Source organism: Molossus molossus, unplaced genomic scaffold, assembly GCF_014108415.1.
Source record: "Molossus molossus isolate mMolMol1 unplaced genomic scaffold, mMolMol1.p scaffold_m16_p_16, whole genome shotgun sequence".
NCBI lineage: Eukaryota > Metazoa > Chordata > Mammalia > Chiroptera > Molossidae > Molossus > Molossus molossus.
In genome coordinates this window covers 34,909,505-34,926,668 of record NW_023425351.1, presented here as the reverse complement: position 1 = coordinate 34,926,668, position 17,164 = coordinate 34,909,505, and the positions used below count along the sequence as shown (strand labels likewise).

The 17,164-nt window shown below is 34.7% G+C and overlaps 1 protein-coding gene across 1 annotated transcript in view; it reads right to left on the bottom strand.

The window, feature by feature from the left end:
• Positions 1 to 3,683: 3,683 nt before the first annotated feature.
• The window catches only part of LRRC69 (leucine rich repeat containing 69), a 58,278-nt gene continuing 44,797 nt past the window's right edge, over positions 3,684 to 17,164 (bottom strand). The window contains exons 7-9 of the mRNA XM_036264314.1: positions 16,455 to 16,556; positions 11,411 to 11,590; positions 3,684 to 3,799 (exon numbers count right to left, since the gene is read on the bottom strand). Of these exons, the coding sequence (XP_036120207.1) occupies positions 3,689 to 3,799; positions 11,411 to 11,590; positions 16,455 to 16,556 (393 nt within the window). The 3' untranslated portion in view covers positions 3,684 to 3,688. The remainder of the gene's footprint in view (positions 3,800 to 11,410; positions 11,591 to 16,454; positions 16,557 to 17,164) is intronic.

The following is a 17,164-nucleotide window of genomic DNA, read 5'->3' as shown; positions in this document are numbered from 1 at the left end:
GGGAGCAGAGTTCCACAGGGAAAATCCTTGGCAGCCACTGCAAGAAAGATCTCCAATTCCGGCCCCGGGAACCCCCAGTCCAGGTAGCCAGTGGGATTCTTACCCTTACCTCACTTACCTGAGAGTCCCACTGCTGTCCTAGAGGAGTCACCAGAATTTGAAACCAGAACCAAGTTGGGCTGCCTGTTGCTACCAGAGTCAATAAGTAGAGACAAGATTTAATCTTTGAGATACTTTTATTCAGATGCTGGCGATCCAAGAGAGCAGCAGGTATAACCCCCCTCCCCGGGCCAAAAAAGAAACAAAACAAAACCAAAAAAGCGCTCTCCCATCTGTCTCTAGCCACTGTCATATAGAGTTAGAGAGTGGGAAAGAATCTAAAACTACGAGTTCCCTGGGTCTGTTTCCTGTCATTGCCCTTGTCAAGATTAGCCCCCAGAGTTCTCTCCCTTCAGTCCCCACATGTTTGTCTCCCTTCAGGCAGGTCCTGTCCTTGATTTCCTCTCTAAATGTATCTTCTTTTGAGTAACGGGCCATCTGGTCTTCAAGGCCACTTATCTTTAGCCTCTGTTTTTCTTCTTACATGTTCTCCACCGCTTCCCAGGGTCTGTGAGATAAATCTCTTATCGACAATTAGTACCGTGAATAGCTATTAATCAACTGTGATTCTTTTCTTACTGCATACCCTTCCCCAATCAGAATAATATTGAAGTTTGTATTTAATTAACCAATGCTTCAGAGCATGGAGTGTGGCCCCACAGGGCACAGGCAGATCTGGTTCCCATGGTGACGCTTGCTGCAGAACCATGCATCTCGCAACACTGAATTTCCCGATGGCAGAGTCGTGATATTTTTTTAGCACACATTCACTTATTTGGTGCTTTCTAGCATCGTGATGGGCTTTCAGCCTTCCAAACACTCAACTGGTTCTGTTCACTATAGCTTGAGAACTCATTCCCTCCTCACACGCTTTGGATTTCTGATCAAATATTCCCTTCTCAGACTGCCCTATATAAAGAGTATTCCGATCATTCCCTATCTCTCCAGTTGCATTTTACTTCTCTTCAGAGTACATATCGCCATATTATTGGTCTATTTTTTATTGTCTCCCCCATTAGACTGTAAGTTTTTGAAGAGCAAGGGCCATCTCAGTTTTGTTCATTGCTATATCCCAAGAACAGAGAATGGTGGCCAGCAGCGAGTAGTCCCTCAATAAATACTTGTTTAATACATGAATAAATGCAAACCAACATTTTGTGAAGAGGTAAAACAGTCACCCTTGCCAGGTTGGCTCTGCCGTAGAACATTGGTTCTTGAACCAATGAGTCTCAGGTTTGATTCCAGTTAAGAGCACGTACCCCAGTTGTGGTTCATCCCCAGGCCTGGTCAGGGTCGTGTGGGAGGCAACCAGTCAATGTTTCTCTATCTATCTATCTATCTATCTATCTATCTATCTCGCTCTCTCCCCCACTCTATCTGAAAACAAATAAAAAAGTGTGCTCAGGTGAGAATTTAAAAAATGATGTAAAACAGACATGTTAAAGTTGAGGAGCTTGGAAACATGGGTTAAAAATGAAGAAAGAGATAGGCGCTACCGACTCAGGTGTGAAAAATGAAGCTAAATGAAACTGGTGGGAGTAGACAGGTTCCTTCAGGTAAAGAAAAAGTGGTGAGAAAGAAGAAAATGGGACTGAGTAGAGAATCTCATAAACCCTTGTTTTGGGGGGAAAGGTATAGAAGATAGCTCAGTTAAAGTTATGGGAAATAGGCTGTCAGATAAATAAGAAATAAACCTAAAGCAAAAGATGCTCAGTTGAGCCCAAAATTGCAAGGAAGCAGGTGGATTGGTAAGCAGTCACTGATCACCTCTGAAGAGAATAGGATGAACAGGTATAGAGTCAACATTCTCTTTTTATGTCAGCTGAGCCCCAAGGATACCTGAAATATTTGTTAAATAAATAAGCACATAGATGAATAAATGGATGCAATTTTCTTCCTGGAATCAAGATGGCACATAAATTTTGGCTGAGTCATGGGGTTAAAAGGGTAAACAAAACACTCCTTCCAATAGCATCAGGAGTGTAAAGCTATTTCCCTAGTCAAAATGAACTTACTGAGCAGTTTTTCCTCTATTAACTACAGTTTACTTCTGTAACTCATTTTTAATGAGCTCCCATGACTTTCATTTTTACTTGTGTTTTGTGTTTTAGTTTTTAAAATGTATTCTTAGTTAATGGAACTTTTAGAAAGTTACCTTGAGGCCCCCATCTGTCTCCGTAGGAACTTGACTCTTGTGTTCTTTGGAATTGAGGGCCTCTCATATGCGCTCCATTGATTTGGCTTCCCGGGTATGCCTGAGGCACCTCTGATGCATGAATAACTATTTCCTAAAGTGAACTAATAAAAGGCCTATTTGGGAAGCTAACATGGTAATATGGTAATTTATGAAATATGAAAATCCACTCAGCTTTGCACCAGAAGAACCACCAAATAGTTTATGCACACACATACTTCTAGTGGAGTTTAAATGTAAAATTGTGATTAAACTTCTTGCTTTTCTGAACACACAGCAGATTGTATCAAAATTGCCTGGAGGAGTTCTTAAAACAGACTGCTGAGACACACACCGCCCCATTTCTGATTTAGAAGTCTGGGGTGGGGCCAGATGATTTGCATTTCTAACAATTTCTCAAGTGATCTGGATGCTGTTGGACACACTTGCAAAAACTACTTATCCGTGCAGTGTATATCATATGTTTTATAACTTCTTTCCCTACTTTTCTGCTGTCCTTTGTAGAAAAAGGGCCAAATTCTTATTTCAGCTCTACTGCCCTAGCTTCAGTCAGTTTCATTTGGCAGGAGTGGAGGGGGGCATAAATGAACAAGGTGATATTAGAAGTAACCAACCCTGGGTTTCCAGCCTTTTACTAATTTTTAAGTGGGATAAAGGTTTTACCTTTGTGGATAAGATATTACTGTCTCTTAAAAAAATAAGAGCTCAGCCCTGGTTTTTTGGCTCAGCGGTTAGAGCATCAGCCCTTGGACCAAAGAGTCATGGGTTAGAGTCATGGGTTCGATTCCAGTCAAGGGCACATGGTACCTCAATTGCATTTTCGTCCCCAGGCCTTGTTGGGGTTGTGCGGGAGGCAACCAGTCGATGTGTCTCTCTCACATCAATGTTTCTCTCTTTCTCTCTCTCTGTGTCCCCTCCCTAACTCCCACTCTATCTGAAGATAAATGGAAAAATATCCTCAGGTGAGGATTTAGAAAAATAAAAATAAAATAATAAGAACTCAACTGAGTTATACAAATGTGATACCATTGTCTAATACTAAAAAGTGATTCTCTTTCCATTGCAAACTGTGTTTCCATCAAAGTCCCTTAATACTAGAAAAGGAGAGCGGTGGTCATAAGATGACAGGAAAAAATAACACTCACATGCCACACAGATCTTAATTTTTCTATTTATTATTTTGTTTTTAAGACAAAGAAGAAACAGCACACCTAGAGTCTAAACAATCTAGGTTGTAATGCTTAAACTGAGATATTTACAAGTAATTATTTTTCTTTCTTTGCTTAACATATTGACAGAGATGAGACACCACCTGATTTCATAGTTAGGGCATAATCTGTGTGCCGAGCTGACAGGGCAAATCATGTGAAGCTCTAAATGAGTTTCTCACCTGCTCTACACTTGAGCAATTCCAAACCGGTTAGGGCCACGTTGATTAAAACATTTGTAAGAACAAATTAACATTTGAAGAGGTACTAGCTGTAGATTTCTGTTTATCTTCCAGCTCTAAAAAGTAAAGATTAGAAATAAAATTAAGGCATTGCTCAATAAATAGTTTTGAATAAAGTCAATATTAGTTTTCTCAGAGGTTTCATAACATTAATTTCTAAAGGACACTATTCTATTTATGCTTGATTTGCTATTTTCCCCACACAAACTTAACTGGCTAAGAAAACATATTCAACATTAAATAATATTCAAATGATAAAAGATTATTTATGCTTTTACCAAACATATTATATTGTGTAGCCATAATGTATTTGGGATGAAGGTAAATTACAGAACAGAACACACGAACTTTACTTCTGTCCTACGGGGAAGTTAAGTAAATCAATCAGCAGACATTCATTGAACTACCCAATGACACCTTGGTTTTGTCTGTCCAGCATCCATTTCCCATGGAAATTATTCTTCCTAATACTCTTTGTTCAGTGTCTGCAATGTTCATTAAGATCTTCACCAGTTGAGTTTTAGGCAAGTTATCCAATACATGGCTTAAGTTTTTGTACTTCAGATATTGCTAATCTTACTTCCTAATATACAAAATAGGTGGTCAAAAACTCTGTTCACCAATATGACCATTAATATTGGAAACAATGGCAAGCTCAAAATCTTACCATTCTTATGCTTTACAAACAAATTATAAAGTCAATACAGCTCTCAGAATTCCAAACAGACTCACACAACCAGTAGTTTAATTGAATGATAATGCTACTTAGTTTTTCATGAACTCATTGTGTCATCATCACCACAATCCACAGTGAGAAACTTTATTGTTGATCTGCTCACTCTTCTACAAAGAAGAACCCATTTAAAGGTTCAAACACCTAAGCAAAGTTATTAATGCATCCTTGAGAGAGTAACAGCCTTTCAACCCTTGTGATAAATCAGTGAGAAGCTGAAGTCATAAATCATATCACCTTCACATCCACCTCCAACAGTGATTACAAAGTGCTCAAAGGATACATGGCATTATTTTAATGATAAAATATTTTAGATAAAAGTGAAAAATGGACCCAGACGGTGTGGTTCAGTGGTTGTGCATTGACCCATACTCCAAGAGGTCGCTGGTTCAATTCCTGTTCAGGGCACATGCCCAGGTTGTGGGCCCAATACCCAGTGGGTAGTGTGTAGGAGGCAGCCAATCGATGTTCTCTCTCATCGATGTTTCTAACTCTATCTCCCTCTCCCTATCTCTGTCTCTAAAAATCAATGAAGAAAATAAAAGTGAAAAATGGTACAGAATCTCTACAAACCTGACTTCTTTCCTAGAAGAAAGTTTAGATTTTTAATCAGCCAACATTTACTGAAATCCCCAATAGGCATTTCTTGCCTGTCCAGCATGGATTTTCCCTTCTGCTGGAACAAAAGCTCACCTTTTCTTTGGAGTACCACCCCTTCTCCAATTTCAGTGCCCATGTTATGGGAGGGAAAAGGCAACTGATCCAACTCCATAGCTCAAGATAAAGCCACATAACTTAGGTCCAGCACATGAACCAAGACAGTCCCATAAAGCCAAAGAGTATCAGCCCCAGGGATTTCCCTGGATATATTAAGAAAGAAAGGACACAGTCTAGAGGACACAGTCTAGAGAGCTCGTACCTGACCAAAAAAAAAGCAAAGACAATACATAGAGAAGAACAGATTCCTGTTCATAAATTTGGGTTCCTGGTCCAGCATGACTAAATACCCAATCAGACTCATGCCTGGGTCTTCTTCACTACTTGAGTTAGTATATGAGCTGCATTTCTTTAACTTGCAACCAGGAGTTTTAACAAATTACAAGCAACCTAAATCCTGCACCACATCAGGCAAAGTGCCAAAGATACAGAGATACATAAAAAGCAATCCCTGCCTCTAAGAATCTTTTTAACATGTATTTAGAAAGATGAGACATAAACACACACAAAAATAACTAGAAACATAAGGCTCAACCCAATGATAAGTTCTATATTAGTGCTGAGAAGAGAGACATCAACACAGGCTTCATATTTTTAGTTTTGTTGTTAATTCTTACCTGAGGATACTTTTTTTCCCATTGAGTTTAGATAGAGTGGAAGGGAGAAAGAGACAGAGAGAGAAACATTGGCATGAGAGATGCATGACCCCAACCAGGGCTGGGGATTAAACCCATAACCCAGGTAAGTACCCTTGACTGGAAATTGAACCCACAACCCTTCAGTCCATGGGCTGACCCTCTAACTGCTGAGCCAAACCAGCCAGGACAGCAGAGGCTGCATATTAAGTGAGATTTCAAAGTGTAAGAGAATGGTGAGCTGTTGAAGGATGACTAGGATATGGCAGCCTAGAGAAGACAGAAAAGACATTTAGAAAGGGTGAACCACAAGAGCCGAAATTCAAGAAGGTACATATTGTATTAGGAAAACAATAGAGTTTAAACAATAGATAGACCATAAAATATTGAATCATGGAATATTACGTATAGTATTTTAAATCTACTTTGCATGAGATCATATTGATTAATTATGTTATATTTAACGGTTGAAGAAGAGTTTATTTGTTTTTAAAAGGATGGTGTTGAATATCAAATAGCTATGTCATTTCTTTTATTTAAAAATGTTTTATTCCCACCTACCCCTTTCCCTTCAGTAACAATGAGCTTGTTCTCTATATCTATAGGCCTGTTTTTATTTTGTTTTGTTTATTAAATTATTTTGTATTTTTAGACTCCACATATACGTGAAATCATATGGTATTCATCCTTCTCTGTTTGATGTATTTAACTCCTTCTAGGCTCCATTGTTTTTATTGCTGAATAATATTCCATTGTGTGCTATATATAGATATATATAGAGAGATATGTATATATCACATCTTCTTTATCCTTTCATCTACTGATGGACATCTAGGTTGCTTCCATATCTTGGCTATTATTAGTTATGCTACACTGAACATACGGGTACATATATCTTTTCAAATTAGTGTTTTTCCTTGGGTCGATACCCAAAAGTGGAATTGCTATATTGTATAATTGATCTATTTTTAATTTTTTGAGGAATCCTATACTGTTTTCCATGGTGGCTGCACTAATTTACAATCCCATCAACAGTTCCCTCTCCTCCACATTCTCACAAACACTTGCTGTTTGTTGATTATTGATGATCACCATTATGACAGGTGTGAGGTGATATCTCATTGTGGCTTCAATCTACATTTCCCTGATTAGTGATATTGAGCAACTTTTTATATGTCTGTATGTCTTCTTTGGAGAAATGTTAATTTAGGTCCTCTTAATTCCTTCTGATCATTCACTATTGGTGTACAGAAATGCAACAGATTTCTGTATATTGATTCTCTATCTTGTAACTTTACTGAATTCTACTAGTTTTAATAGTTTTGGTGATGTCTTTAGGGATTTTTACATGTAGTACTATGTCATCTATAAATAATGAGAGTTTTACTCCTTTCATTCAGATTTGGAAGCTTTTTATTTTAATTTTTTTTCTTGTCTTATTGCTGTTGTTAGGACTGTTAATACTATGTTGAATATAAGTGGTGATAGTGGGCATCCTTGTCTTGTTCCTGATCTTATAGAAAGGGCTTTTCGTGTTGTGTATGTTATCAGCTGTGGATTTATTATATAGAGCCTTTATTATGTTGCAATATGTTCTTTGTATACCCACTCTGTTGAGAGTTTTGTCATAAAACGGTGTTGAATTTTGTCAAGTGCTTTTTCTGCATCTATTGAGTGTTATTTTTATTCTTTATTTTGCTGATGTGATGTATCACATTGATTGATTTATGGATGTTAAATCATCTTTGCATCATTTGGATGAATCTCATTTGGTCTAAGTGTATAATCCTTTTAATGTATTGCTGGATCCAGTTTGCTTGTATTTTGTTGAGAACTTTTGAATCAGGAATATTGGCCTGTAATTTTATCTTTTTGTAATGTCTTAGGCTGATTTGTGTATCAGGGTAATGCTGGCTTCATTAAAAGAATTTGAAAGCATTCTTTCTTCTTCAATATTTTTGAAATAGTTTTAAGATGAATAGATATTAATTTCCTTTAAATGTGTGGTAGAATTCACTTGGGAATTAATCTGGTCCTGGACTTTTGTATGTTGAGAGATTTTTTTTTTCTTATTGCTTCAATTTTATTGCTAGTAATTGGCCTATTTAGATTTGGAATTTTTTCAATATTGGAAGATTGTATACTTCTAGAAATTTATCCAATTATCTTAGATTGAAACTAGCAGCTCATCAGATAATTTTGAAAGGGAATCTATGAGAGCAAGAAGATCTTTCCCAAGAAAGGTGTTTTTGTTGGGGGGTGGGGGAGGCAGGAAGTGAACATAACAACTGTCCAAGGTGTTCATGTCACGGAGAGAAAAACAGAATGTTTTGGCAACTTTTGCCAACTAATATGGCATGTGTTATACTCATCAAATGTTTCTTGAATATAACAATTCATTCCAGATGGTAATGTGAACAATTCAGAGATAGGTTATATAAGTGATCAAGATTGCAGACTTACTCTCATAATAAGAACCAACATACATTTCTATTTTCATTTTTCCACTGATGACCTCTCTTTTCTCTTGGTGTTTAATGCCCAGCTTGCTTTGACTTTTAAGTTTCTCCTCAACCATTATTTCACCATGACATTAGTCCTTATTGGCAGTGGCTCTGCCAGATTTGTCCCTATGATACATTTGATGTAATATATTACATATATTAATAATATAATGGAACAGAAAATCTTGTATTTAAATCCAGATCCTGTGATTCATCAGGCATTCTTAGAAATAAAATATGTACCAAGCACTGTGTTAAGCTCTCTCTCTCTATAATCAGTACTCATTCTCGCCACTCCTATTCAATACTGGAAATCTTAGCAAGAGTAACCAGGCTAGAAAATAAACTAAAAAGCATTCAAATGGAAAAAAAAAAGTAAAATTGTCTTTATTTTCAGATGATATGTTCTTATATATGTACAAAATCCTAAAATCTCCTGAAGAAAATTGCTAGAATTAATCAACAAAGTCAGCCAAGTTACAGGATACAAAGCTAACATACAGAAAACAGTTTTGTTTTTATGCACTAAAAAAAAAAACACATTTGAGAAAAAAAAATATTTTAAATCCCATTCACCAGCACATCAAAAACAATAAGTTTCTTTGGAATAAATCTAATCAAGGAAATAAAAGATTTGTACACTAAAAACAATAAGATTTTGATGAAAGATATAGAAGACACAAACAAATGGAAACAAATCCCATGTTCATGAATCAAAAGAATTAATAGTGTCAAAATATGCATATTACCCAAAGGCCATCTCTAGATTCATGAAATTTCTATTAAAATTCTAATGACATTTTTCACAGATATAGAAAAAAAATTCTAAAATTTATATAAAGCTATAAAAAACCCCAAATAGGCACAGCAATCCTAAGAAAGAAGAACAAAGCCAACGAATCACACTTTCTGATTTTAGACTATACTAGAAAACTATAGTAATGAAAACAGTATGGTACTGGAATAAAAAGTAGACATATAGACCAATGGAACAAAATCAAAAGCCCAGAAATAAACCTCCACATATATGGTCAACTAATATTTGACAAGGGAGCCAAGAATATTCAATGGGAAAAAGATAGTCCTTCAATAAATAATGTTAATAAACTGAATAACCAATGCAAAAGAATAAAATTGCACCTCTGTCCTACACCACTTACACACACAAAAATCAAAATAGATTAAATACTAAAATTTAAGAATTGAGATCATAAAGCTCCTAGGAGAAAACAGAGGGGAAAAAACTCTGTGACATTGGTCTCAGCAGTGATTTCCTGGATATGACAGCAAAAGTACAAGCAACAAAAGCACATATAAATAAGTGGAACTGCATCAAACTAAAAAATTCTGCACATCAAAAGAAACTGAACAAAATGATAAGGCAACCTAGAGTGGGAGAAAATAGTTATAAATTATGTATCTGATAACGGTCAATATCCAAAATATATAAAGAACTCATATAACTTGATAGCCGAAACCTAACAACTTAATTTAAAAATGGGCAGAAGAATGGAATAAAATTTTTTTTTCCTGAGAAGGCATACAAATGGACAACAGGTACATAAAAAAGTACTCATCATCACTAATTATCAGGAAAATGTAAATCAAAACTACAATGTGATATCGCCTCAAGTGAGTTAGATGGCTACATCAATAAGACAACAGATAAAGTGTTGGAGAGGATGTGGAGAGAAGGGAACCATAGTGTACTGGAATGCAAACTGGTATAGTCACTATGGAAAATAGTATGCAGTTTCCTCAAAAAATTAAAAGTAAAACTAAAAATATGATCCAGCAGTCCCACTTCTGAGTATATATCCAAAGAAATTAGAATCGGTATGTCATAGAAATATCTTCACTCTCATGTTCATTGCAGCATCACTTATAGTAGCCAAGATATGAAAACAACTTGAGTGTCAACAAATGAATGGATAAAGACAATTGAATATTTATAACAAGAAATATTATTCAGCCATGAGAAATAAGGAAATTCTCCCATTCACTACAACTTAGATAGATCTTGAGGGCATTACACTAACTGAAATAAGTCAGATAGTGAAAGACAATGCTGTACAATCACTTGCATGTAGAATCTAAAATAGAAAAACTCAGCCCTGGCAAGTTTGACTCAGCGGTTAGAGCATCAGTCCACAGACCAAAGGGTCGTGGGTTAGATTCCTGGTCAAGGATATGTACCTGGATTGTGAATTCAATCCTTGTTCAGGGTCGTGCGGGAGGCAACCAACTGATGTGTCTCTCTCACACCAATGTTTTTCTATCTCTCTCTCTCCCTCCCTACCTCCCTCCCTTCCATTCTACCTAAAAATAAATGGAAAAAAATATCCTCGGTGAGGACTAACCAAATAAATAAATAAATAAATAAATAAATAAAATATACGAACTCCGAGAAATAGTAAAGTGGTGTTCACCACGGGTTGGGGTGGGGAAATGTTCAAAGGTACAAACTTCTAGTTATAAGATTAACAAGCTTGAGTATCCAATGTATAGTATGATGATTATAACTTATAATACTATACCACATTTTTGTTTTTGTTTTTCAATTTTTAGAGAATTTACTGGTGTGACATTGCTTAATAAAATTATATAGGTTTTAGGTATAAATTCTATCATACATCATCTGTATATTATATTGTGTCTTCACCACCCCAAGTCGAGTCTCCTTCCATCATCATTTATCTCTCCTCTACCTCTTCTACCTCCACCCAGCCCCCTTTCCCTCTGGTATTCACCATATTTAATCATATATCTGAATGATGCTTAGATAGTGGACCTTAAGTGATCCCACCACAGAAATGAAATAACTATGTAATGGGATGGAGGTGGTAGCTAATACTATAGTGGTAATGATTTTTCAATTTATAAATTTTTTTAATCAACATGTTCACTTTAACGTAATGTTATCAGTCAATTATATCTCCATAAAGATAGGAAAAACATTATATTATTGTAGAAATTCATTCTTATATAAAAATCTAGTTAGCATTGGTTGATTTAGATATGAACATAGAATAAGAGGAGATCTTATGTTCATATTCACACCAAAAAAGCACCATTTACCTTTGATGGAGGAACAAATTCAACACAGTCAATCCATATGGTTAAAAATGATTTTCCACATATTGCACATTTTCTTCCTTTAGAAAGTGTGTCCCTGACCTGTGGGTACCATTCTATAGCTTCCATTAGGAAAGGATTCCGATCTTCTAGCTGATTCATTATAAATCTTGATGTTATTTCCTAGATCAAAAAAAAATATGGTTCCTCAAGATAATTTTCAAAATAACTATTTTATATTACATTGATTCCCATTTCACTAATTTATATTTTGGGGTTATTCATCACAGTTCTATTAAATTAATTTTTCATAGTATATATGATGAAGTATATTGTCAACAACTGGTATTGTAAATAAGTTTAGTTTTTAACAATATAAGAAAAGAAACTGATTCCCGTTTTAATATTTCCATATCTCTTATATACAGGAATCCAAGTTATAATAAATTTATATTATTAGGTAAAGTTTAATTTAAATTGTGTACTTCTCATTACAATAAACAAGGACTGTACAAATAAATATTCAGGCTGAACTAAAAAAAATGAGTTTATCATATTTACTAATGTCTAAATGCTTACTACTAAAATTGTGGATCATGGACCAGTAGAATTTGCATCACTGGAAGCTAATTAAAAATTCATACTCTCAGATGCACTCCAGACCTACTGAATCAGAATCTGCAATTAAGAAGTTTCCCCAGATAATTCCTTTGCAGGTTCAAGTTTGAGAAGCATTAGTCTAAGTTACCTACTGCATTGAGTACCTGAATAGAGTCATATTGGTAAAGAATATTGATTTATATTAACCAAATATCTGAATCCACTCTGTATTAAACCTATCCACATAGGTATGTCAAGAAACTTCACTTAAGTTAATACTATTACAATATTAAATAATAAAAGGGGTAATGAGAAAATAATGTAAACTGACTTTCATCATGACTACCAGTATCGTCTTAAAGTAAAAAGTTTTAAATAATTATATAATACTTAAAATTAAATGTTCAATGACCATGAAAAAAAATATATATATATATATATTTTTTTTTTTTAATTTATTCCGCTAAGCTTTCCCACCCACCCCAATGTCTGTGCCAGTAGCTTGGAAGTCCTACATAAATGTTACATAAACACTGCATAAACATTAATAAGTGTGTGAAACTTTTTTTCTCACCAAAGTGCAAGATTCTCTGGTGGTATTAAAGTAGTCCACATCAGTCTCTGAAAGGAATCTTTGGGAATATCTACATATATACATAGATAATCCTTCACTCATTCACCCCAGTTAAAATATTTAAAAAATAATAAAATCTTCCAGATTGTCGTCCCCCTGTTCTTTATTACTCTATTCCTTCTACTTAACAAGCACCTGGGAAAGCTGCCTTTGTACTGCATGGGTTCCTTACATGTCTGATCCTTCAGCAGCATAACCTCCTACTCACTTAAGCTCATTCTCCTGGATGGTTACATAACTGAGGTCATCCTATTACGCTTTGTACTAATATTACCAAGACTAATAAGTTAGATGTCTATTATCAACCTTTCTTTACCTATTTACACAGAGCATAATTTTTTATTCTGAATAAAATATTGATTTTAGAGGTAAGTTTTTAGCTACAAGAATTAAAGTCAGAGTCTCACTATAAAGCTTCAGAAAACTAGTAAGAGATTCACTCCCAAAACATCAGATGGTAGAAGAATTTGCTGAAATACATGGGACCTATAAATTAGGATCTATAAATCACAGAATTCACTGTTTCCATTTATGATTTCTGGAACCAAACGTGTTTATTGCATTCAGTATGTCTCTTGAAAACTTTTATATTACCCTTTATTTATATTCTTCTCCTATTTGCTGCCAGTGCATTAGTTTGGAAGATATACAATTGAAATATAAAGTTATTACTTAGAAATGTGAGTATATATAAAGTACATATATTGGCCATGTAAATACTATATTTTAGAACACCTTTTAAAGATACATGCAGTACAGTTTTTGAGAATATACAACTTAATGGTGGCCTAATTCCAGTGTTATTTAAGAGTCAGTAAATATTTTATGGACAACAATATTCCTTTAGAATAGTTTATATGCTATTTTGTTAGTTTATTAGCGAAACACACACATATATATATATATATATATATATATATATATGTCAGAGATTATTCCTATGTTTAAAGATCATAAGTTAAAATTAGTTTCAGGTGTATTCTTTTATTTTTCCTTACATATAATGGTTTAATTTGAAATATAGGACTATCCATATATAAATTATTTTTATATAAATATAAAACTATATAAAATTTAGAAACAAATATGAATCCTTGGAAGGAATGATCAATTTGGAACTATTGTATTATCAAGTGATACTCTGTGTATGATAGACACTAAAACATAGCATCGAGAGCAAAGAGGTAGAGAACAGACTGATGCTTGCCAATGCGGGGGGACTTGGGGGGTTATGTGAAAAAATAAGGGGATTGAGAACTACTGATTGGTATTCACAAAATAGTACTGGAGATGTAAAGTACAGCATAGATAATATGGTCAATAATACTGTAATAATGATGTAAAGTGCCAGGTGGGTACTTGAAATATCTCAGGGTCCACTCTGTAACATGTATGTCTAACCAGTATGCTGTACACCTGACACTAATACAAAATGATATTGAATGCCAACTGTAATTAAAATATAAAATTTTAAAAAGAGCAAAGATTTGGAGTCAGATTCAGATAAATAAATAGGTGCAGAGCCTGCTCTGTGACTTAGCTGTGTGACTCTCTTTGGACAAGTCCTTAACTTCTCTGCTTTTGGATGCTTCACCTATAAAACAGGATGTTTTTCCAGTACTATCCCACAGAGTTTAAAGAATTAAATCAAATAACATGGGCACAACTCTTAGCCTGGCATCTACAAATACAGTATCTTCTGGCTAGTATTTTGTTATAATCTAGTTATCAACATCAAAATTTAGATCATAAATCTCTGAGGTGAAGAAAAATGTTTAAAAATCTTAACCAAGACAACCATCAATCAAAGTTCCATAGTTCTTTGACAGTCAGGTAGTTTAATCAGTAATGTTAACCAAATATCCAATAGAAATTATTTTTACTCTAAAAATAAAATGTGTAATAAATGTGTTACCTTCCTAAGAAAAATTCCTAGAGATAGTTTTAAAAATACCCAAACCATTCTTACCTTCAAGAGTCCATTGGCAAGACCACTGTCACATTGGGTTAACTGCTAATCCACCCCACTCACAACCCAGAGCCTCCTCCACACAGGGACTGCGCCTGTTTTCTTTCCCCTCACCTCAGGCGGCCTCTCTGTGAGGTGATACTATTGCATGGGGTCTGCAGCCCAGCTTAGGAGGATATCATACTCTCAATACTCACTAGCTCAGTGAACTTGGACAAGCTATTTAACCTCTCTGGGACTCTGTTTATCTATAAAGGGGGAACAATAATGGTCCCTACATTTTTAGGGTTATTGGATGATTAAATTAATTCATTTATGCTAATTGCTTAGAACAATGCCTTGCTCATAGTAAGCTTAATAGGTGTTAGTTTTTATTACTATAATTGTTATTATTATTAATCTAAAATGATTGATTTAAGGAGAACAAAAAGGTTTAAGGATTAAACAAGTGAATATAGTTTTTTAAATTATTTACAATTAAATTTCAAATAAGTTTTTTTCACACGAGAGTAGAAAATAATACTGTTTATGGAAATATGAATTGACTCTCTGGAAGTGAATTTAGAAAGAGCGACCAAACCTTCAAAGATGACAATTCTCTGACCAAGCAATCTCACTCATAAGGATAATATGAACATAACAAATTTTCTGTGAGGCTGGACATTGTAGCCTTGTCATAAAGGCCAAAACGCCAGAAAATTATTAATAATCTAAACAGCCAACAGAAGGAAATAGTTAAAAATATTATGGTATAATATACCAGAATATTATGCATTCATCATAAAAAGAGATCATAGATTATTTTTTATTGATTTGGAAAGACATTCACAATACTTTGAGGGAAAAACAAGTCTCTAAAGGTATGTAGAGTCTAAACTCATCTTTAAAAAAGAAAACTTCTAGATGCATGGAAAATACTAGCAGAATAAATGTCAGCGAGAATAGTAGTAATATCTCTGTGTACCAGATTTCTAAGTATTTTTATCAACTTTTATTGCTTTTTCCCCTAATTTCTCTAGATGAGCTTGTATTATTTGTGTAATAAACTTTTCTTCTAATCAGTATGTCACTAAAACTAATTTTAACTTTCTTTCTTACTCATCTATCTGTATTTTCTAGTTTTCTGTATTAAACAAATATACCCTATGCAACAAGGGAAAATGTGATTTATAAAAAAACAATAGATTGCTTATTTCCTGAATCCAGGAAATTTTAATCCAACACAACTCTTGAAAGTCTTAAGACAATCCTGGCATGGTCAGTTATAGACTTAAAAGGAACTTTTATGAGTCTCCCTCATAAATCTGAGAAGTTTAGATTTATGAGGGAGACTCATATTCAAATGTGAGAAGACCTGCAACCTTTAACTCATCTATCTCCGAAGGACACACAAAGAGAACCCTCTTATATGCTTTCCTATTCTTTCTTTTAATATCACTAACTTGTTTTACTAAAGTAAACATGATTTCTGGGTCATTTTCATTCATCCACTAGGAATGGGGTCAAGTGAAAGGGGACTGGCAAAGACCCCGGCAAGAACGAATCAAACACGTTCTTAGATAATACTAAAAGATACTTGGAAGGTGAAAGTGAAAACCAATGCCTCTCTTTTCTTTTCATGCAACAAAATGTTTCCATTTCTCTGAATTTAATCACTCTGGAAATCAGATAGACATGAGATTCTATAAGCACGTCAAAGAGATTATGTCTAGGATACACATTGCCAATAGATTAGGGTGACATTAATCATTTGTTGATATGGCTGGAATGCTTTAAAAGAAAACTCTTTAGAACTTAAATCAGGGCTGAATTTGGAGAACTGTGTGAATAATATAAGGCTTCACCTGTAGGCTCCAGACTTCCTCCAGCTGTGCAGCAGTAACAGGCTGCTTCAGGAACAGTGGGTTTTCCTCACAATAGAATTCCTTCAACTTCATATTCTGAAACTTTCAAAACAAAATTAAAACTTGATTTCACAACAAAATAATAACTCTATTCCTGAGGCTACATCTTCAGTGAAATTAGATTTAAGATGCTTTATTTAGGGTTTATGTTCCACATTAGTATTTTAACAGCAGGACATACTCTAGTTGCTACAAGCATAAGGATTTTCATGCTGCCACCAATGGCAATGACTTCCGAGGTCACCTGTGGCGTCCCTTATCCTACACAGCTGAGAAAACTTTTGAAAATCATAGAACTTGTTAGTAACAGAACGGGAGTTCATTAATCAAATGCTGGAAACATTGCAAATAATATATTTGTTAGAAAACCAAATATAATGAAAAATAACATTCTAATATGCACCAAAATCCAGGTCTGAGAAACTGTTTTATAATCCAATATATGTTCAGTGAAAAGGGTAAGAGAAACAGAGCCACATCAACGTGTTCTCATTATAACCTGTTGTGCACAGTGAAAATTGTTTTAAAAGAAGCAAAACATATTCTTCTCCCAGCCACTAACCCCGGGGATCTGCCTTGATTACGGCCCTCAGCTCCCATCAGTTATTGTGATAGTACTCTAACTGGTCTCAGTGAAATCTTTTGCTGCT